The sequence below is a fragment of the Rhinopithecus bieti genome, unplaced genomic scaffold (assembly GCF_001698545.2).
Source record: "Rhinopithecus bieti isolate Rb0 unplaced genomic scaffold, ASM169854v2 scaffold_27022, whole genome shotgun sequence".
Lineage (NCBI taxonomy): Eukaryota > Metazoa > Chordata > Mammalia > Primates > Cercopithecidae > Rhinopithecus > Rhinopithecus bieti.
This window is the reverse complement of record NW_016812251.1, coordinates 331,530-354,557: the sequence shown is the minus strand read 5'-3', so window position 1 is coordinate 354,557 and position 23,028 is coordinate 331,530. Positions and strand designations below refer to the sequence as shown.

The 23,028-nt window shown below is 47.6% G+C and overlaps 2 protein-coding genes across 11 annotated transcripts in view; both read right to left on the bottom strand.

The window, feature by feature from the left end:
* The window catches only part of PKM (pyruvate kinase M1/2), a 34,102-nt gene extending 27,545 nt beyond the window's left edge, over positions 1 to 6,557 (bottom strand). Inside the window, exon 1 of one of the 4 annotated variants that reach the window (XM_017895795.1) lies at positions 5,859 to 6,557. Coding sequence is in view for 1 of the 4 variants with exons in the window: in XM_017895794.1 (XP_017751283.1) it covers positions 3,326 to 3,375 (50 nt within the window). In the remaining 3 variants the exon portion in view is untranslated. Of the gene's footprint in view, positions 1 to 3,325; positions 3,491 to 5,641 lie in introns of those variants that run through there. The other 3 variants (XM_017895798.1, XM_017895797.1, XM_017895794.1) reach the window with 3 other exon arrangements.
* Positions 6,558 to 16,908: 10,351 nt separating this feature from the next.
* Positions 16,909 to 23,028, bottom strand: part of PARP6 (poly(ADP-ribose) polymerase family member 6) — a 34,466-nt gene continuing 28,346 nt past the window's right edge. For all 7 annotated transcript variants that reach the window (XR_001889886.1, XR_001889887.1, XM_017895776.1 and 4 more), the window contains 4 exons: positions 18,203 to 18,282; positions 17,755 to 17,818; positions 17,499 to 17,583; positions 16,909 to 17,153 (listed from right to left, as the gene is read on the bottom strand). Coding sequence is in view for 5 of the 7 variants with exons in the window: in XM_017895776.1 (XP_017751265.1) it covers positions 17,051 to 17,153; positions 17,499 to 17,583; positions 17,755 to 17,818; positions 18,203 to 18,282 (332 nt within the window). In the remaining 2 variants the exon portion in view is untranslated. The remainder of the gene's footprint in view (positions 17,154 to 17,498; positions 17,584 to 17,754; positions 17,819 to 18,202; positions 18,283 to 23,028) is intronic.

The window sequence follows — 23,028 nt, the reverse complement described above, 5'->3', positions numbered from 1 at the left end:
CCTGGCCCTCTTTACTTTCTAAAAATAAAAAAAAAATTATAATTTTATACAGTTCATTTTTTCTCCATCCCCAAGCTCCTCCAACCCTTTCCACCTCCATCATGAACTTTTTTTTCTATTTTATTTATTTAAATAGAGATGGGAATCTTGTGATGTTGCCCAGGCTGGTCTCGATCTCCTGGCCTCAAGTGACCCTCCTGCATCAGCCTCCCAAAGTATTGAGATTACAGGCGTGAGCCACTGCACCCAGCCACATCATGCATTTTGACACCCAATCACTGTCATGAACTCTGTATCCTTCCAGTTCACTTAAGTCTATGTACAGTGTATCTATATCTATACTGAATAAAACCCTATAATATTGTGGTTTTCTTAATGCCCTAAGTGGTACACTGTATATATCACTGAGTAACTTGTTTTTCACTCAGCAGCACATTTAAGATCCATCCAGTGGGTATATGGATCTAGCTGATTCATTTGAACTGTTACACTAGTCCACTGTACAACAGACCATTTTATTTATGGACTCCCTTACTGGTGCCCCCTCCCCCTCCCCATTAAACTAGTTTTCCTCTATTAATCAATACTTTACTCTTGTAGAATATGTCTCCCTGTACTGTATGAGTTTCTATATATCCAGAAATTGAAGTCTTAGGTCATGGGGTATGTTCATTTCTATTTTTACTAAATATGGCTGAATTGCTCTCCAAAGTGGCTGTATCAATCAACGTTGAGTTGCTGCCTTCCACACCTTTTTCCATACTTGGTACTGCCAGACTTTTTGTTTTCCCATCTGATGGGTGACATTTGTTTTTCTGCTCATCTAATGTTAATAACCAAAGAGGGATACCGAGATAGTTTCAACGTTTACGACATCTCTATTTCCCTGCTTAACTCAATTGAATCTCCTCTGAAATGGCATGGTGGACACAGTGGGTCTTATGTGCCCTGACTGATTCCACTGATGAGCAGTTCTTTTTCATTCATTGCCAAGGGAGACATCAGTTGTTTAAAACTGAAGAAACATGGCCGGGCGCAGTGGCTCACCCAGCACTTTGGGAGGCCAATACAGGCGAATCACAAGGTCAGCAGACCAAGACCATCCTGGCTAACATGGTGAAACCCCGTCTCTACTAAAAAAACACAAAAAAATTAGCCTGGCGTGGTGGTGGGTGCCTATAGTCCCAGCTACTCAGGAGGCTGAGGCAGGAGAATGGCGTGAACCCAGGAGGCGGAGCTTGCAGTGAGCTGAGAGCGTGCCACTGCACTCTACCCTGGGTTACAGTGCAAGACTCCATCTCAAAAAAATAAAATAAAATATGAAGAAACATTATCTGTAAGTAAACTGAAGATGTTTGGAAGGGATAGGACTCCCTTCAGAGAATCTTGACTGCAGTGTTCAGCCAGCAGCTGTGCTGGTCCACAGTCTGAAATGCTAGGACTGGCAACCTCACTGCCCTTGAATAACTGGTCTTGGCATCTCTCCCACCGCAGCCCCAGCCTGCTTCCAAGACTACTTACTGGCATGAGAAAAGAGGCTTAGAGCTCCCCAGGAGCTTTGTCTATGGACAGAAGTGGGGGAGGTGAGTCTCAGAGGCCACTGAAGGTACTGCAGCTGGCTTGTTCCCTCCTACGTGCAGACAAGCACAAACCACTGCAGGGGCGGGGCTTCACCGCACTGGGTGGTGGGGGCCCTAAAGCCCCCAACTCCTGAGCTGAGCAGTCATACCAAGAGGCCGGAAGACCCAGCAGATGCTGCACACCACTCTCCCACCACTCACCCAGGCTCACCTTCCCCCAACAGCTTCTTTAACAAAGCCCCAAGTATTCAAATTACTCAATTATTCAGTCTGCCCCTTGGTAAAAAATGCAAGCTCCCCAAAAGTAAGGTGGTATCACAAATGGTCTTCATATATCTGGTTGTCTAGCTCTATTCCCATCTGTATCAGAACTGATGCTTAAAAGGACAACTTAAAATCCTTAAGACCTCATACCAAATAAACCAATCTCACAAAGACCCTCGAAGTTGCACTAAAACTCTGCTCACAGGGGCAAACGCATTCTTGTGGTATACCAGTCAAATTGGGATTTGACTGTGGGCTTTTGGAGTGATTCAGAAAGAAGGGTAATGTCAAATGAGTCATTTTCCTGTACTCTGGTCTCAGTCTTAGCTCTTGGCCAAGATAACACATCCCGATTTGCCTTCATAAAAGCTGAAGCAGGCCAGGCGTGGTGGCTCATGCCCGTAATCCCAGCACTTTGGGAGGCTGAGGCCAGTGGATCACCTAAGTCAGGAGTTCAAGACCAGCCTGGCCAACATGGTGAAACCCCATCTCTACTAAAAATACAAAAATATTAGCTGGGTGTGGTGGCAGGTGCCTGTAATTCCAGCTACTTCAGGAGGTTGAGGCAGGAGAATCGCTTGAACCCAGGAGGCGGAGGTTGCAGTGAGCCAAGATCGCACCATTGCACTCCAGACTGAGGAACAAGAGCAAAACTGTCTCAAAAAAAAAAAAAAAAAAAAAAAAAAAAACAAAAAAAACCCGAAGCTTTAAAATAAACTAAAACCCAAGTAAAGTGAGTTTGTAATGTAAGTGCTGCATTTTTTTCTATCTTCCTGCCCATGGCCATTTCCTCATTTCTTCCATTGCTTCAATATTAAGAAATAAACAGCTTTAAGAAATAAAATGGTTTATCCTGTGACCCCACATCAGTGTCACAACATTCAAGGCACAGAAGCAACTCCCATAAAGTGCTAGCTGTTTAGAGTCACAGCCACCAAATTTGCTAAGTCACTGGGGGTACAGTTCTTAAAGAGCTAATGATGCTCTTTGCTAAAATATGAATACATTATTTCTAACGCAATGCTTACAATGAAAGCAGCTGTGCTAGACAGGAGACTAACATTCATACATTTTGGCTCAAGTCAGTAACTGAGAAATGAGTTCAAGAACCTTCTTTAAGTCATCATTAATCATGTCCCAGGAGAGGCTGCTGTGCCCGCTACAAAAGGGCCAGGAATGAAGCTGCACAGACTGCATTAGCTGGGCACCGGGCTCTGCCACTCTGCACCTAAACTCTTAAGGTAGTACAGAGAACCAGGTGACCCGGACCAATCATTTTTCACTTAGTTGAGGCACTTTTTTTTTTTTTTTTGAGACGGAATCTAGCTCTGTCGCCCAGGCTGGAGTGCAGTGGCGCGATCTCGGCTCACCACAAGCTCCGAAGTTGAGGCATTTTAAATTAGGGGAAATGCATGCTTCACTGAAAGGGGAGAAGGGACTTTTTAAGCCTGCAAGAACCACTACGTAGTTTCCCCACTCACCCAGCGACGATAATTCTCTCAAAAGCAGAATAATTGAAAGGTTGAGTCATCTTCCCCACAGAGCCCCACTCCCCCACAGATTTGGTGATGCCTTACATTTCCCTTCCCCACAAGACAGCCCACTCCTGCCCCCACAGCACCTCAGGCCACCAAAGGGCAAATTATTTGCTAACAATGCTGCAGCAGGGGAGTCCTGACCTCTATCTCCTCTGTGGCCTCGGGAGTAGCCACGCCCTCAAAATGGCCAACTGGGGGTTACTGATCCTGGCTCCAATCCTAATCTCACCAGCAGGGAGAGCAAATCAAGGGCTGGAATGTTCCCCTGTTAAGAGGTATTCCACTTACAGGGGAACACCGAAGGCTTAACTCAGCCCCTCCTTGCCTGCCTTTGTCTAGAGGTCCCAATCTCAGCTATCAAAGAGCATCTGCTCCAAGCAGAGAGTTGGAAAGTTATATCATCAGTGACTTTGTCAATATTAAACCAGATCCCTGGGGGGACTGGCTTCCAGGAGACACGTGGTTAGAGAGCCTGATTCCCCACGATTAGCTGTAGGCGTTTGCGGACAGCAGTAAGATAATGAGTCAAGGCTCTTATGCTCAATTCTGGACTAAGTAATTGTGCTCAAAAATAATATATTCATTCACAGGCTTTTCTTCTGGGTATTTCGCCAGAGATTAGACACTTAACTGAGTGTGCAACATCCACGTAGGCATGAATCCTTTCAACCATCATGAGGAAAATGTTACTCTCAGTTTTCCCAGGGGAAACTGAGGTGGAGAGGCTGAACTTCTTCAATCAGTCTCAGGAAATTAATGAGTCAAACCTGATTCTAAAAGCCTTTCTGACAACTTCCCGATGTCTCTCTCCACGTGGACCTTCACTGTTGGCCTCACTTTAACCCGTACCAGCAAAGGTCCAAGCCCTGGGTCTGGAGTATGCAGATTAAGAAGCCCAGGGATGCCTTTCCATGACTAGTCTTTAAGTGACCTTCAGACTGGAAAGTGCTTTCCTGCATCTTCTAATCCAGTGTGCTTGCCACCTGGTGAGACCTTACGAGGCTTCCTGTTCCCCTCCCTCCCACAGCAGGAAACTCGTGCCCCATTCCCAGCATTACGGGGGATACATTTTAAGATTGTGAGCTCGGTGGGCTATGACTCGTCCAGTCATTCTGGACTCTAACTCCGACCCCCAAACAGCCCTTGACCCACACCGTTTGCGTTGAGTGAACGCCACAGATTTCCTGCCCTCTCCGTAACCAGATCCCACCCCCACCCCACCCCGCGGCCTCCGCGTTCCACAATCAGGGCGCATTTGTTAAAAAAACGTGCCGGATAATTAAAAAAAAAAAAAGAAAGAAAAAAGGAAAAGAAAAAAAAAAAAACGTGCCGGAGAGGCGCGGAACGGGCGAGGGCCGGCAGGCCCCAGCGAAGCCTGCAGACGTTTTTACGGCCCGTTACGCGGCCCGAGGCCATCGCCCGGTGAAGCGGGGTGGACCCTGGGCGCGGCCGCTACGTGCAGCCCGGCCGCGGCGAGATGGAGCGTGGTCCCTGGCGGCCACCCGGCAAGGGCCGGGAAAGCTCGCGGGTCCCGAGCCATTCCCAGGCCCTCGCAGGCCACCCATCTAATCCCGGTCCCATGGGACAGCACCGCGCCGCAGGGGCAGCCGCCCTGCCTCCCGGCAGCGGGGCAGGCCAACGTTGCGTAAGCCTCCAGCTGCTCCCGGGCCGCTGCATCCCGCCCGCCGCGCGGGGCACCCAGCCCAGCCCTCCGCCCGCCCGCCCGCCCCGGACAAGGGGCCCCAGCACCGCCCGAGCCTGCTGGGAGCTGGGAGGCGGTGATGTAAAAGGGGCGCGGGACCGCGCTCGGAGACCGGAGCAAGTGGGCAGGCGCGACCAGAGCAGAGAGGGAGGGAGACGACAAGCCAGGCGAGGAGGGGGATGCGGGAGAGCGGACGTGACCAGCGAGCAGGGGGAGGGGCGGCGAGGGGACTGGGGCGCGGGAAGAGCGGTCGCGCATGAATGGAGGATGGACCCGGGAGGGGAACCAGAACGGAGTTTCAATACGTTACACGGAAGCCATTAGAATGAAGGGACACGCACAGGTTTAAGAGGAGTGGGTGGAAGGACCGGACTTTAAGGAGGAAGTGGAGCAAACGAGCACGGAGCAGGGGGCGCGGAAAAAGGGGAGGCAAGGGTAGAATCAATCACGAGGGACCAAGAGAAGGCAGGCAAGGATGGAGGCGCATTGAGGATTGGGGCAGGAGGATGGGACCAGAATGAGGGGGTAGGGCTGGGACGGGAAAGCAGCCGGCGGACCCGCCTGATCTGGAAGGAACGGCGCTGGTTCTGTGGTGCAGGCCCCAGGCGTGAGGAGCCGTTCTCCCGTCTCTGAGCTCCACCGCGTCCCAGACACCCCGGATCCTGCGCTGCCCCGCCTGCGTGCCCGGGGCCGGCCGGCGCCCCGGGATTCCGCACTAGCCGGGTGCACGGGCCCTTGGTGGGGACGGATGGCGCAGCCTCTTGCTCCGCTCACCTCCGGCGCTGACCGACTCGGGCTACGCTGCAAACTGGAAAAGATGTGGATCCCAGGGACGTGCAGCTGCTGTGCGAGTAGCAGCTGCCTCAGCCTCAAGGTTATCCCGCTGCGGACCGCCGCAATCCCTCCGCCGCCCCGCCCTCTGTCCAATCCCGGCTCCCGGCGACCCGGGCCCCGCCCCCTGCGTCTTCGCGGGCGCAGTCACCTTCAGGAAGAAGCGCGGTGGCGGCGGCGGAACGCGCGGGCAGGTTGCCCTTTCGGGGGGACTAAATTTTGCGGCGGAAGGACACGGATTCAGAGTCACAGTTTCCTTAAACTGACGGCCAATGGGAACGCGGCGGAGCAGCGGGGCCCGCCCCTAGAGCGACTTCCCTCCTAGACCCCCGGGCGCCGGGCCACCTGTTGCCGCCAAATTGGGCTGCCAGATGGGGTCTCTTTCCTTGGCTCTTGGCCCAGGCCACCCCAACTGTCCCAGCCTACCTGGGCAGGGCCCAGATTTATGGGTTCTGGGGCAGCATTCTCCCGGCCCCGCCCTGCCACTCCCCACTCCTCCGGGTGTCTGCCCTGGCGCACCCTCGGAGACTGAGCTGAACGGGAAGTTGGGGAGAGCTGCAGACTTGTGCGTGGTTGGAGGTCCCCGACCGCCTTCGGAGGGGCTCTGGCACTGGAGCGGCAGTAGGAAGAACTGGGGACTGCCAAGTGGACCTGGAGCGGGAGCGCGAGGCCCTTTTCCTCTTAGGACCATTTGTTGTCTTAGGACCGTGGAACAAGGAAGGACAGGTTGGGGCTATGTGAATAATTTAGTAGGGTCTGGAATCCTGCAGAGCGAATACCTGAGAGTAAAAAGCAAATAGACGGTGTTGATATTAGCGCAGAGCTGGGCATCTGGAAATATCAAGTCAGAACATTAGAGCCGATAACCTATGCAGGAGTCAGCATTTCTGTTTTCACCCTTGTCATGAATTTAAGTCAATATTGTTGGAACTTTTCTTACATTTTTCTACAAGACATTTTCCGATTTCCCAATTGTTAGCCAGCAACCAATGATGCGAGCAGTTATCAATTAAACAGCTGTTAACCCTTGCCTTCATTCACAGATACAATATCGCGCATTCAAAATGTGAAGACCGTTCTCTTAGGTTCTTTTTTTCTTTTCCTGGCAAAAGAGACCAAATGAGTGTGACCTCAGGCATACCCGCTGCCTGCAGCTGAATCACAGGCCTTCATTCGCTTCCTGTTAGCTCAGATAAGCTGGGATGAGACAGTGACAGCCTAAAAGTAAATTTCTGTTTGAAGTGAGATAAAAATTTTTCACTTTCTTCTGTAAGCCTTTCCTGGTCCCTTCAGCTGTTGTTGAGAAGGAAATGCTTGATTGTTAAGGTGGTGAAAGAACATCAAGTTGTTGAGAAGAAAAAAAGACATACTCCCCTAGGGAGAGTTAGATTGCTCCCTGTCAGAGAAAGAGGGATGGCATAAAAGGCCCTCTCTGGCCCCTGAGCTGAGGACTAAGAACAGTGATGGACAGCACTGGGATGGCAAGGATCTGGCCGATGCTGGACTATATTGTATTTTAAAGTTCTAAATTGTCTGGGTGCGGTGGCTCACGTCTGTAATCCCAACACTTTGGGAAGCCGAGGCGGGCGAATCACATGAGGCCAGGAGTTGAGACCATCCTGGCCAACGTGGCGAAATCCCATCTTTACTAAAAATACAAAAACTAGCTGGGCGTGGTGGTGCACGTCTGTAATCCCAGCTACTCGGGAAACTGAGGCAGAATCGCTTGAATCCGAGAGGTGGAGGTTGCAGTGAGCAGAGATCGCTCCACTGCACTCCAGCCTCGGTGACAGAGACAGACCCTGTGTCAAAAACAACAAAAAAGTTCTAAATCTAGATATGTTCCCAAGACTGAAATGCACATGTAGAATTGATGGCAAACTGTTACTCCTCAGTTGCAGATTTTGATCTGACGGTTCTAGAAATGCTGTCCATAAGCCTCTAGCAGAGACAAATCCAGGAAATCTTTGCTCACATTAGATGCATAGTAGGCCAGGTGCGGTGGCTCACGCCTGTAATCCCAGCACTTGGAGGCTGAGGCGGGCAGATCACGAGGTCAGGAGATTGAGATCATCCTGGCCAACATGGTGAAACCCCGTCTCTACTAAAAATACAAAAATTAGCCTGGCGTGGTGGCGGGCGCCTGTAGTCCCACCTACTCAAGAGGCTGAGGAAGGAGAATCACTTGAACCCAGGAGGCAGAGGTTGCAGTGAGCTGAGATGGCGCCACTGCACTCCAGCCTTGGCAACAGAGCGAGACTCCATCTCAGAAAATAAATAAGTGCATAGTAAAAATTTGTCACACTGAATTTAAGGCAGTTTTCCTTTTGCTGATAAGTATGGAAGATCAAGCTTGGAGGCCAGCTGCCATGGCTCACGCCTGTAATCCCAGCACTTTGGGAGGCCGAGGTGGGCGGATCACAAGGTCAGGAGATCGAGACCATCCTGGCTAACACATTGAAACCCCATCTCTACTAAAAATACAAAAAATTAGCCAGGCGTGGTGGCACGCACCTATAGTCCCAGCTACTCGGGAGGCTGAGGCAGGAGAATCACTTGAACCCGAGAGGCGGAGGTTGCAGTGAGCCAAGATTGCGCCACTTCACTCCAGCCTGGCTAACAGCAAGACTGTCTCAAAAAAAAAAAAAAGATCAAGCTTTGGTTCCATCATACCTTAGTTCCAGTTCCACCCACTAGCCCTATGACCAAATATTGTAATTTTTAATGTGTAGAAGTCCAGTTCCTCACTTCTTGGTGGGGTTTGATGATGTATGTGAATGAGTCCAACACTGCCCAATAGGCATCCTCTTTCTTTGGGAATTGACTAGTCCTGGGGGGCTGTCCTAGCGTGATACACACACACATACACACGTTTTCATCCAAAGTTCCTTGCTTAAACTCCCACAGCCCTTGTTAGTCTTTTGTTTATAATGTTGGGGGCACTTTAGGCTCAGAAGCAGGTCTCGAAGAACAGAATTCTCTCTCTCCCTCTCTGACCTTCTTCTGCCTTCCTTTGACCTGTTCCTTTTCCCCCAAGGCAGAAATCTTCCCCCAACTTGGTGTCTTGGATCTGGCTATAAATAAGTTATTTGTCATACCTTTTCTGATTGTAGGTTGTAAGACCCCCATTTCAGAAGGGGTCCTGCCCTGTACCTTGGAGGAAGGAATGCTGCACAGAGACCAAGACGAATCTTGACAGGCCTTGCTGGGTTCCCTCACTCAGTCTAGACTATCAGTATGAGATCATACCTTTTGGTCCAAGCACATTTCTACATGATTATCAATCATGCCTATCCAAGGAAGTCTCCATAAAAGGGGAAGTCTCCATAAAAGGCCTATGAGGACAGGATTTGGAGGGCTTTCAGATAGGAGGTTCCTGGAGGGTGTCACTCCCAGGGATGGCATGGAGCTTCCATGCCCCTTCCCCCATACCTGGCCCTGTGCATCTCTTCATCTGTATTCATTATAATATCCCTTGTAATAAACCAGTAAATGTGTTTCCCTGAGTTCTATGAGCCTCTGTAGCAAATTAATTGAACCCAAAAAGGGGATCATGGGAATCCCAAATTGAAGTTGGTCAGACAGTAGTTCTGGAGGCCCATACTAACTACTGATGTCCAAACCAGGGGCAGTCTTGGGAACTGGGACCTCAACCTGTGGGATCTGACATTATCTCCAGGTACAGTGCCAGAATTGAATTGGAGGACACCCAGATGATGCCCGCAGCAGAACTGATTGCCTGCTTGGTGTGAGGGAAACCCCCCCACATATTTGGTCACAGAAATCTGTGTCGATTGTTGTAGTGTTGGTGTGAGAACAGAGGAAAACTACAGTCTGAGTTGGTTTTTTCCACAAACACCTTCTGACCAGAGCCACAATGTCTTCCTGAATTTAAGCTTGCCCTTCTCTGGGCCATCACTCCTTTGTCCCAGTAACAGGTCAGGACTACAGGAAACTGGGGTTGCTGAGGGAGGACACAGGGTTCTCCCCCTAGAGCCAGCTCTTCCACTGTGTTCCTGGACTTGACCAGGATGGGAGGGGAAACTGCTAGGTTCACTGGATTTTGGTGTGAGTAAAGGTGGAAATTGGTATGTTTTCTGTTTGGATTCTTGACCACAGAATCTACAGTTGAATGGTTTAACTCTCTAAAATCATTTCGAGTCCCTGGAGAAGGGGTGGTAGGTGTGTCAACAAACCATAATGAACCTAATCCTGGAGCCTAAAGACAAGCTTTGGCCCTGATGAAGAGGGTAAGATTACAAGCTTTACATCAATTATGTGACATCTTAGCCTCTATATGAAATGGCAGTGTTCTCTCAGGACAATACAATTTCCAGGGCAGCCTACCACGCCCAGCCTCTACATGAAATTTAAAAATTAGCCAGGGCCAGGCTTGGTGGCTCATGCCTGTAAACCCAGCACTTTGGGAGGCCGAGGAGGGCAGATCAACTGAGGTCAGGAGTTCGAGACCAACCTGGACAACATGGCGAAACCCCGTCTCTACTAGAAATAGAAAAAATTAGCCAGGCGTGGTGGCGGCCACCTGTAATCCCAGCTACTCAGGAGGCTAAGGCAGGAGAATCGCTTGAACCCAGAAGGCGGAGGTTGCAGTGAGCTGAGATTGTGCCATTGCACTCCAGGCAGGGCAACAAGAGGGAGACTCCATCTCTAAATAAATAAATAGTATGTAGAGATGGAGTCTCACTGTTGCCCAGACTGGTCTCAAACTCCTAGGCTCAAGTGATCTGCTTGCCTCAGCCTCCCAAAGTGCTGGGATTACAGGTGTGGGTCACTGCACCGAGCCCAGGTGAACTTTTTTTTTTTTTTTGAGACAGAGTCTTGCTCTGTTGCCCAAGCTGGAGTGCAATGCTGTGATCTCAGCTCACTGCAACTTCCATCCCCCGGGTTCAAGTGATTCTCCTGCCTCAGCTTCCTGAGTAGCTGGGATTACATGCACCCGCCACCATGCCCAGCTAATTTTTCTATTTTTGGTACAGACAGGGTTTTGCCATGTTGGTCAGGCTGATCCTGAACTTCTGTTCTCAGGTGATCCATCTGTCTCGGCCTCCCAAAGTGCTGGGATTACAAGCATGAACCACTGCGCCTGGCCTGAACTTTTATTCTAGCTCTTCCTTCAAACTCCTCCAATTTCTCCAGGCCTATGAGGGTGGCATATAAGTTTCCCCAGACAAATCCTGGAAGATAAAAGTTAGCCTTTGGAGTTAGGGATAAACAGAGAACAGGCTGTCTGTGTGGAAAGGGCATGCTTCATGGAGGAGACATTCAAGCTAGGCATGGAAAATTGATTAGAATAGAGATGGGTATGGGAAGGCCATGTTGTGGGGGGAGGCCTTGGGAGAGACAGTAAACAAATACTGAGTGTTTTCTGAATGCAACTGTGTATCTAGGTTTCCTAGGCTCCTGCAACCTCATCAGTGCTTAGAATGGAAGGGTTGAAGTTTAAGGAGTCCTTGGTCACTCTGATGGAAGTATAGTCTTAGCCAAGGTGACCCTGGAGGCCAATGTGACCTCCAGCAATCTTTCTCTAGCCCAGAAATGCTGGGCTCACTGGACAAAGCCTCCTTAAGAGTGATCTAATCCTATCCACCAAGCAATTCCCTTGGAGGCCCTGTGCTCTTTTTTTTCCCTGTAAATGTAGCCAGAGCTCAGGCCCCCAAAGATGCAAGTGGCACTATAAACAGACCCTATCCCCCAAAAGTAATCTGCCTAGGTGTACTTTGGCACTTTCCATCCCAAGGAGAGGCAGAAACTGGAGCATCCTGACACACGGCATGTGGGGATGAGATGGGGCATCGATCAAGATTTGGAAGGAGGAGGAGGCATCAGTGAAGCCCTGAACAAGTGGCTCCCTCCCCAGGGGTCCTCTGGCTTCAGTTCCACCAGTATGCTTTTTCCCTGACACACTTCCACTCTTCACCTGTGTCTGCCCTTGCTCATTGGCTGCCAGCTAATCTGACCCACTTATCCCAGGAAGGACAGCTAGGACTGAGAAGACTTTGGGTCTTCTCCTAAACAAAATAATTTTTTTTTTTTTTTTTGAGAGGGAGTCTCGCTCTGTTGCCCAGGCTGGAGTGCAGTGGCGCCATCTTGGCTCACTGCAAGCTCTGCCTCCCGGGTTCACACCATTCTCCTGCCTCAGATTCCCCAGTAGCTGGGACTATAGGCGCCCACCACCACGCCCGGCTAAATTTTTTTTGTATTTTTAGTAGAGACAGGGTTTCACTGTGTTAGCCAGGATGGTCTCACTCTCCTGTCCTCGTGATCCGCCCACCTTGGCCTCTCAAAGTGCTGGGATTACAAGCGTGAGCACCGTGCCCGGCCAGCAAAATAATTTTTAACTTATAGTGGCATCTCTGGCTCACTGTGAGAGGAGGAGAGGTCTGATGCATTTGTGACAAGTCCTGTACTCCAAAGGAGCCAATGAATCTTCAGGTGAACTGCAGCCTACCTTATTCCCACTTCTCCTGGGGGAGGAGGGCTCTAAGAGGAATTACATGACCCACAGAGCTTCCTCTACACCACTCCTGAATTGGTCCCAGAAGTTGTGGCATCCCTCAAACGTCCATCTCAGAATCCATCCTTGAGAAGCCGGTTAAGAAACTCAGTAATGACTCAGCACCAGACTCTTCTCCCTTCTGCCCACCAGCCAGAATGAAAGGCAGAATCGAGCAGGCTCCGCCCCAATGGATGGCCACATCCTCACCACAAACTGAGTCATGGTCACACCCTGCCTGATGGAAAATTACCAGGAGAAGGGAAACGGAAGGTTAAACTCCAGGGGTTTGTAATTTCTCAACCTAAAAATCAGATAAATGTTTGAGGTGATGGATATCCCACTTACCCTGATGTGATTTGTGCATTCCATACCTGTATCAAAATAACTCAAGTAACCCATAAATATATATACCTATTTATGTACCCACAAAAATAAAAAATAAAATAAAAATAGCCATCTACTCTGTACCTGGAACTAATGAAGAAAATAGTTCTTTTCCTGACCCTAGTCCTAACCAAGCATGTCCAGGTCTATGAAGTGAGACTGCTTGAGCTGAGGACTATGTGAAAGGTAGGCCCCTGTCAACCTGTATTTATGGTATTTGCAATAGGCTTGGCCCTGTGAAGGATAATGCCTTGTTGCTCACACCTGGGTTTCACAGGCTCCAGCTTCCCCACCTCCAGAAGAACCAGGCCTGGGCAGAGAAAAGGGGCAACTTTACCTCAATTCCCCCTCCAGGCTGTGGGAGGATTCCTCTCCAGAAACTCAGGGTCCCACCCAAGTTTCCCTACAATGAAGGCATTCTTGTATTTGTGGGGTTTTAATTATATTTGTTTTACCTCATATACGTTAAGATATTATCATCTGTGGCTTCTAAACTTCTTAGATCCAAAAAGTCCTATTGCTTTTCTGTGGTACTATGAAATGATGTATTTAATTTTATTACAATTTATTGGCATAAAAAGATTATTATACAGATGCTTTTTTTTTTTTTTTTTTTAAGTGACACCCATAGGCTAGCTCAGCTATTTGAGTTTTTCTGGTAATATACACCATCTGTTCCTTCTCATTCCATCATTTGCTAGTACTGCTATATTGGATGTCAGTGATACAGAGAAACTGTAAGAAATGTTTACAACTGAGAAAAATGTATTAACAATCTTTGAAATTGAACAGAAATGTTGTTACACCATTTGAGTAGCCACACACCAAAGTTCAGTTGCTGGAACATCAGTGAGAACACCTGGAGAAGGTCTAGGATAACAGAGTGGTTAAAAGAACTCAGGTTCTGGAGTTGGGCAGATCTAGTTAAAAACAGCACTGGTTGCACATGGTAGCTCATGCCTGTAATCCCAGCACTTGGAGAGGACTGCTTGAGGCTAGCGGTTCAAGACCAGTCTGGGCAACATAGCAAGATCCCATTTCTACAAAAATTTTTTAAAAATTAGCCAGGCATGGTGGCACATGCCTGTAGTAATTGTTACTTGACAGGCTGAGGCAGGAGGATCACTTGAACTCAGGAGTTCAAAGTTACATGAGCTATGATCACACCACTGCACTCCAGCCTGGGTGAGACTGAGACCAAGTCTCATAAAAAACCAAAAAGCAAAACTTAACATTGCCACTAACCAGCTGTGAGGCCTTAGATACATTATTTAAGATCTCTAAAGAAAACCTATCTTCCAGCTTTGTGGTCAGGATTAAATGAAAAAATATTTGTAAAGTTTGAACACTTTACAGCATAGAACCAGAACAGCAGTCTGGAGTCAGGCTGCCTGTCACTAGCTGTGGAACATAAGTTACTTATGCTCTGTGTCTCTGCTTTCTCATTTACAAAATAGGAATAATCACACCTACTTCATAGGCTTGTTCTGAGAATTACGAGTCAATATATGTAGAAAACTTACAATATTGGCTGGGCGCGATGGCTCACCCCTGTAATCCCAGCACTTTGGGAGGCCAAGGCGGGTGGATCACCTGAGGTCAGGAGTTCGAGACCAGCCTGACCAACATGGTGAAACCCCGTCTCTACCAAAAATACAAAAAATTAGCTGGACGTGGTGGTGCATGCCTGTAATTCCGGTTACTCAGGAGGCTAAGGAAGGAGAATCACTTGAACTGGGGAGGCGGAGGTTGTAATGAGCTGAGATGGCACCACTGCACTCCAGCCTGGACAAAAAGAGTGAAGCTCCGTCTCAAAAAAAAAAAAAAAGAAAACTTTTAATACCGAGCACACAGTAAGTAATCCAAAGTGTTAACAAATTATTAAAGTGCTTAGCATAATGTCAACACCTTCTTAGTAAAAACTAAAGAAAATGTCAGCTATCTCTAATACTACAGAGATGGGCACAAAGTCCTCTCAGGAGGCAAGTATTTCAGTTAGAGTGGGCTCAATGATGAGGTCATTTACTTGGTGAAGAGGTTATTTCCTAGACCTGAAATCAGAACAGGAGAAGAGGGCTTAGGAGACTTGTAAATTAGAACGTATTAGTGTTGATCAAGAATGAGCAAAGTTTAAGAAACAGCTTCTAGAGGGATGGACCTTAAGAATGGTACTTGCATGTTAAAGCAGGTCAGAACTAAAAACCAGGGTAAGGTACCCAGGCAAGAAGGTACCTCTAAAGTACGGTGAAGGTAATGAAAGACAACAGGTAGTCTAGAGTGGGCTTTGTAAATTAAGCTATAACAGATTAAGAAAACCCTATCCTTGAAATGCCAGGCTTATTTAATGCTTTTTGTATTCTATGTGCTTATATTCCTGTTTTTCTTTTCTTTTCTTGGTTTTTTTTTGAGACAGAGTCTTGCTCTGTCACCCAGGCTGCAGTGCAGTGGCGTGATCTCTGCTCACTATAAGCTCTGCCTCCCAGGTTCAGGCCATTCTCCTGCCTCAGCCTCCCGAGTAGCTGGAGGCTGGACCATCACGCCCAGCTAACTTTTGTATTTTAGTAGAGATGGGGTTTCACATTTTATAGTTAGCCAGGATGATCTCGATCTCCTGACCTTGTGATCCACCCTCCTCGGCCTCCCAAAGTGCTGGGATTACAGACGTGAGCCACCGCGCCCGACCGTTTTTCTTCATTAGTATTTCATAAAGTCTGTAATCCCAGCACTTTGAGAGGCCAACAGAGGCAGATGGCTTGAGCCCAGGAGTTGGAGACCAGCCTGGGCAACATGGTGAAATGCCATCTCTCCAAAGAGTACAGAAATTATCCATGTGTAGTGGCACTTGCCTGTGGTCCCAGCTACTTAAGATGCTGAGGTGGGAGGATCACCTGAGCTTGGGAGGTCAAGGCAACAGAGTAAGACTGTGTCTCAAAAAAAAAAAAAATTTTTTTCATAAAATATTTGGAAATGTCCGACTCAGCCATCTATGCTTATAACTAAGGATTTGGGGTACATGAAGCACAGCCTGAAAAGGCCAGCAAAAAGCTGAAATGGGAATTTCAACAGGGAGAAGAAAAAATTCACTAAAACAATGAGGTTTCCTAGAAAGAGCTGCCTTCCTTTACCACCTTGCTAACCTTGGCAAAATTGGGTTGTTTCATTAAGTGAAGCTGCATTCTCTTAGGATGTCTTTATAGATTTCGACTGACCGATAAACCCCACTTCCTGCTCCCACCAGTTCTCCCTTAACCTCATTTACCCCAAAGAAATAGGTTGGAGGAGAAAGAGAGTAGGGGCTCAGTTCCTGAGATATAGAGCAAGTGAGACTGGGCAGGTTTGTGCAGAAAGCAATAGGCCCTAAAGGCAGTAAATCTTAGCTGCTCTGGCCTCAATGGCCCTTTTAAATTTTGACTAACAGTCCTTATTGGTATTCCACATTCTCGGTTTGTTTCATCTGCACAACTGATAAGTTTCCCTTTAATCCACTGATCAAAAAGCTGACAGATCTGTAGTATACTACAATAAATGGACACAACTTTGATACCATGCAACATAAACAGTCCCAACCCACAGGATATTCCATTCTCCCCACCCCCCTGCCCCTTGTGAGGGCTTGGGGCAGGTGCTGCTCCAAGGCTAGTCAGACCACAGTGATCATATCCAGTCCACAGCACCTTCCATTTTATTGTTTTATTTACAAACAGGGTGAAGTCAAAGGGAAAGTCAGGGGTTGGAGCCAGTCTGGGCCATCCAAATGTGGAGCAGTTCTTGGTCAAGCTCCACCATGAAGGCCACCTCTTACATATCCTTTTCCTGCCCCTTGATTCCTCAGGGCAGCCTCAGTTGCTGTACCTGAACACTTTTTTTTTTTTTTTTTTTTTTTTGAGACGGAGTCTCGCTCTGTCGCCCAGGCTGGAGTGCAGTGGCCGGATCTCAGCTCACGGCAAGCTCCGCCTCCCGGGTTTACGCCATTCTCCTGCCTCAGCCTCCCGAGTAGCTGGGACTACAGGCGCCAGCCACCTCGCCCGGCTAGCTTTTTTTGTATTTTTTAGTAGAGACGGAGTTTCACCGTGTTAGCCAGGATGGTCTCGAACTCCTGACCTCGTGATCCGCCCGTCTCGGCCTCCCAAAGTGCTGGGATTACAGGCTTGAGCCACCGCGCCCGGCCACCTGAACACTTTTATAAGGGCAGATTGATCCTGGGGTAACGGGTGGTACGAGGGCTGGGGCCCCCTCAGTTTGTGTAAACCTGAGTTCCGATCACACGCATGATTTCCTTCTGTATCTTGGGGTCCTGAGTATTAATGTTGGCATCGCCCACCTGACCATCCTCATATCTGCCAAAGATAGGGCAAGTGTGAGCATAAGAGGGAGAACAATACCAGAATAACAACAATCAGTGGAACTGTATTTGAAGGTATGGCCATCCCATCCCAGAAGTCAAAGCCCTTTCTCACTACTCTTCGTAGTGGAAGAGATTCAGCTTATCTGGTTTCCTCTAGATAGATCCCAACAATCTATACCCATTCCCATCCTCCAATGGTAAAGTCCCAGTGCCAGCTCCACTCAGGTAGCCAAGGACATGTCTCAAATAACAGAAATACACTTTTCCCAGTAGCCACACACCATTACACCCCCAACCTCACTCCTCGAGTAATCCCCAGAGTCCCTCTGAGACTTACACAAAGAAGAACCTTGTGCAGACATGGTCGGATACAGGGCACACCCAGATGTTCCCATGCTTCTGGAGGTCCTTAGATGTAATCACTGGGAGAAAGAGGGCCAAAAATCATAGATACAATGCTTAAGGCATGGAGTCCAGGCAAGAGAAGGAAGCCATACCGCTTTAACATCACTCTTGGCCAGATCACGTGCCAAAATTACATCAGAAACAAAGGTTAGAGACCCAGAAAAACAGGACATGGGCAAGCTACCTACCTTCACAAAGTGCTATACAGTTTAGATTCCGACTCTGCAGGAACCTTGACTGAATGGATCGAGTCTGGAAGAGAAGGAGGCAAAGGAGACCAGAGCCAGGGTACAGCTTTCCCTAGAGAGGCTGGTTAGCTGATGACTGGAAGTGGGGATCAGAGATATCCTGGGCTCCCAGCAACCCCCGCCAAAATTCTGCTTTCCCATAACCAGTCTGGATAGGGTGACAGCTTCCATCTTTACATTTTCGTCTAAACTCAGCCTCTGCTTTTATACTCATGACTTCGGCTACATATGACTCAAGAAGTGTGTTCACTTTAGAACATACCTGATTCCTTTAAATGATCTTCAAATCACTCCCCAACCCATTCTCACCCCACTGTTTCCCTGTCCAGCTCTGGAGCCTAAATTAGCTCCAGGGAAAGGTCCTGCCTCATTAGAACAGTTCCAATACCTGGGGGATGGTATTCATCCTGTTATATCTCTGGACCAGCTCATCCTTGGAGGGCATCCTGTGCTGTCCTTTTCCCATTCCTGTCACAGAACAATACACCCAGTTCATTTATCAAAAATTTACTAAAGGGACTACTACATCCCAGCACTGAGCTAGATGCTCATCAAAACAGCAGAAAATAAAACAAACAAGATATTTTCCCCTACCGAATTTAGTCTGCTGGAAATTACAGGCAAGAACAAGTAATTACAACACGGTATGGTAAGGGGCTGTGATGCAGATTATAGAGCATGGTGTGAGCCCAGAGGAGGGCAACTAGCCTAGCCTAAGGGTTTAAAGAAGTCACGTGGTGGAAGCTAGACTGAGAACTGCAGGATCAGGAAGAGTTAATTAAATAAACAGGGAGGAAGTGTCTGGGCAGAAGTAACAGGATACAGAAGGCCTGAAGGAAAGATAAGATAGTGCATGTTAGTGGCATAAAGAATAGTCAATTCCAGAGGAGTGGTGAGAAATGATGTAGAAGAGGCAACCTAGGATCAGATCAAGCAGGCTTTGCAGGCCATGTTAAGGCAACTAAAGTGTATCCTCAGAACATTAGGGAAGCACTGCAGGGTTCAAAGATAGGGGAGTAGCACATGAAATCATCCAGGAATGAGGGGCCCAGGAGAGTGGGACATCAATACCTTGGTGTCAAGTGCCTGGATGAGTGAAATGAATGGAAAGGAAGCGAGCAGAGCAAGTCAGATTTGCTCTAGTCTCAAAGTTACATTAAAAATCTGACCAGTCATTCAAGAGAAAAGGACTCATCAGCACTTAAGTGATGAATAATTTTGTACAGGAAATCACAATGGCAACTACCTTAAAGAATCTTACTTCAAAAAGTTTTCCTAGGCTTGAGAAAGAAGTGCCCATTTCTTCTAGTTTCCATATTATCTAAATCCATAAACTCTCTACCTTCCTTACCCGTTTATAACATTTATAGACTCAACTTCGACTTTTCTTATTTAGATATGAAAATGTGCTTGTGTGCTCCCACTCTTCACTTTTTTTGGTTTGAGGATAGGACGTTAAGTCTCTGTACTCAGCTTTATCATAGGCCCAATCTTACCACAGATAGGGATAAAAATGTGTATGCATGTGTGGACATAGGTGCCTGTGTGTGTGTCCACCAGGGAGAGAGATGAAGATGGAGATGATGCTATCATTATAGGTCATAAGCACTCTGATCACTCTACCCTGGAACTTTCTATTATTATTAATTCTACTCTGATTAGTTCTTGGTTTTCTGATACCCATGGTGTAGAAATAGAGTGACAGCTGTTGAACTGACATTCTTCACTGCTCAGGCTGTCAATTCATCATGCATTCACATTCAAGTCTCAGGACAGATTTAGGTAGGGCCAGAAAAAAACTCAGGACACCAAGAGCCTCAAGGCTTGAATTGCCAATTTCTTCCTTTTACAGGACAGATACTCATAACCCCTTTGTTTTCACCTTCCCCATTAGCCTTAACTAGATTCAGCTCTCCATCCAAATACCATGACCTTCTCTCAAACTGGGTATGTCAGTGACAAGAAGTAAAATTCCCATTCAGGTTATACTCCAGAGGAGGCAGATAAGAAGATAATAAAGAATAATCTGATTCCTCTGGAAGGTCTTTTTTTTTTTTTTTTTTTTTGAGACGGAGTCTCGCTCTGTCGCCCGGGCTGGAGTGCAGTGGCCGGATCTCAGCTCACTGCAAGCTCCGCCTCCCGGGTTTATGCCATTCTCCTGCCTCAGCCTCCCGAGTAGCTGGGACTACAGGCGCCTGCCACCTCGCCTGGCTAGTTTTTTGTATTTTTTAGTAGAGACGGGGTTTCACCGTGTTAGCCAGGATGGTCTCCATCTCCTGACCTCGGGATCCGCCCGTCTCGGCCTCCCAAAGTGCTGGGATTACAGGCTTGAGCCACCGCGCCCGGCCGGAAGGTCTTAAAGATGGCCCTTATGGGTTCCCCCACCCTCAAAATCCTGTTGTTACACTGTCCCCCTTTCCCGTACATCCAAATGATTTTACCCATTGTCCTGAAGCCCCCAGACCCTGAGATCATGGTGGCTAGAATAATCCCTAGATGTTTTGTGTCCAGATTATGCACTTATCAGAAGTCCCTAAACAAGACTAAACAAACAGATGGAGTATATCACCTCATTTTTTTTTTTTTTTTTTTTTTTTTTGAAGCGGAGTCTTGCTCTGTCGCCCAGGCTGGAGTGCAGTGGCCGGATCTCAGCTCACTGCAAGCTCCGCCTCCCGGGTTCCCGCCATTCTCCTGCCTCAGCCTCCCAAGTAGCTGGGACTACAGGCGCCTGCCACCTCGCCCGGCTAGTTTTTTGTATTTTAGTAGAGACGGGGTTTCACTGTGTTCGCCAGGATGGTCTCGATCTCCTGACCTTGTGATCCACCCGTCTCGTCCTCCCAAAGTGCTGGGATTACAGGCTTGAGCCACCGCGCCCAGCCTCATTTTTCACTGTCCCCTATTTCAACCTGAACTTTATAGCCAAGTCACTAGAACCTCTACTAGATATATGAACACTATTTACACCAACCCCCACTTCCAGAGGGCACCCAATGCCATTAGACTAAAGATAGTGTGAGAAAGAAAAAACAGAAAACCAGAGCAGAATAGCGTAGAAGAAAACATACAAGACAGCTGGTCAAATGCTGGATATTTCAAGCAAGGCCTACTCTTTCAGTCTAAAATAATATATTAGTCCATTTTCACACTGCTGATAAAGACATACCCAGGACTTGCTAATTTATACAGAAAAAAGGGTTTAATGGACTTACAGTTCCACATGGCTCGGGAGACCTCACAATCATGGTGGAAGGCAAGGAGGAGTAAGTCACATCTTAAATGGATGGTGGCAGCCAAAGAGAGAGCTTGTGCAGCAAAACTCCCCCTTATAGAACTATCAGATCTCATGAGAGTTATTCACTATTACAAGAACAGCACTGGAAAAACCTGCCCCCATGGGCTGGGCGCGGTGGCTCACACCTGTAATCCCAGCACTTCGGGAGGCCAAGGCAGGCAGATCATGAGGTCAGGAAATCGAGACCATCCTGGCTAGCACAGTGAAACCCTGTCTCTACTAAAAATACAAAAAAAATCAGCCAGGCGTGATGGTGGCCACCTGTAGTCCCAGCTACTCGGGAGCCTAAGGCAGGAGAATGGCCTGAACCCGGGAGGTGGAGCTTGCAGTGAGCTGAGACTACGCCACTACACTCCAGCCTGGGCGACAGAGTGAGACTCCATCTAAAAAAAAAACCTGTCCCCATGATTCAATTACCTCCCACTGGGTCCCTTCCACAACACATGGGAATTCAAGATGAGATCTGGGTGGAGACACAGGCAAACCGTATCATATAGTGGTAACAACAATGGCCTAGAAATTAGGAGACCTGGATTGCAGCCCTATCTCTGCTACTCATAGCTATGTAACCATGAGAAAATCATTTAATTTTTCTGTATATCAGCTTTCTTATCTGTAAAGTGATAAGGGATTAAATTAGATGATGTATAACTCCGATAGTAAAATTCTATTGTATTTTGTATCTATAATCAATTACCCTTTGAGAGAGGGAGATGAAAGGTGTCTATGATATCTTTATGTAATCGGTTAATGATGAAGAAAAACAAGAGGTCAACAGACATTTCTGACTTCATCTGGTAACTAAAGGTATTCAGGCACTTGACAGTAAACAAAGGCCAGGGGGAGAAAAGAGAAAGAAAGGGAGGGGATAGGGAGAAAACAGGAAAGAATCTCAGTGGGCACCAAGAACCATGAGAATCTCACTACTCAGAAGACAAAATAACTTAATCAGAAGGATGCTTAGGCTGAGAAAAAGATAAAAAGTGAAGAATCTAGACAAATCAAAAAGACTATCCCAACCCTAACCCCACTTTGGATGCCAGGCACACAGAGTAACATTCACTCACATATTCAATTAACATGTGTTGGTCACTTGCCCTGTGTGGATTAATCATAATCTTTGTTTCATGACATATTATTGTTTTGTTTTGTTTTTTTGAGACGGAGTCTTGCTCTGTCGCCCAGGCTGGAGTACAGTGGCACGATCTCAGCTCACTGCAACCTCCGCCTCCCGGGTTCAAGTGATTCTTCTGCCTCAGCCTCCCAAGTAGCTTGGACTACAGGTGTGTGCCACCACGCCCAGCTAATTTTTGTATTTTTAGTAGAGACAGGGTTTCCCCATGTTGGTCAGGCTGGTCTCGAACTCCTGACCTCGTGATCTGCCCACCTTGGCCTCCCAAAGTGCTGGGATTACAGGGATGAGCCACCATGCCCGGCCTCATTATTATTTTTTAATAAGACAATGAATACCCAGAGACCCAAGCAAAGAACTAAATTCTAAATCTAAAACATTACCAGTGACCTACATCTAACTATCTGCCTCCCTTTGGAGGTAATTACTATCCTGCAATTTGAGTTATTATTTTGTTTTTTTTTTCCTTTAGTTTTCACACACACACACACACACATAATACACATATATATGCCTAAACAATGTTTCATTTTGTTTGCTTTTGAACAATATAAAGAAAGCATCACAGTCTCACTCTGTCTTCTGGGACTTCCCTCTTTTTATTGAACTTTTTTTCTTTTTTTGAGATGGAGTCTTGCTCCGTCACCCAGGCTGGAGTGCAATGGCGCGACACGATCTCACTTCACTGCAACCTCCGCCTCCCGGGTTCAAACAATTCTCCTGCCTCAGCCTCCCAAGTAGCTGGGATTACAGGCATGGGCCACCATGCCTGGCTTTTTTTTTTTTTTTT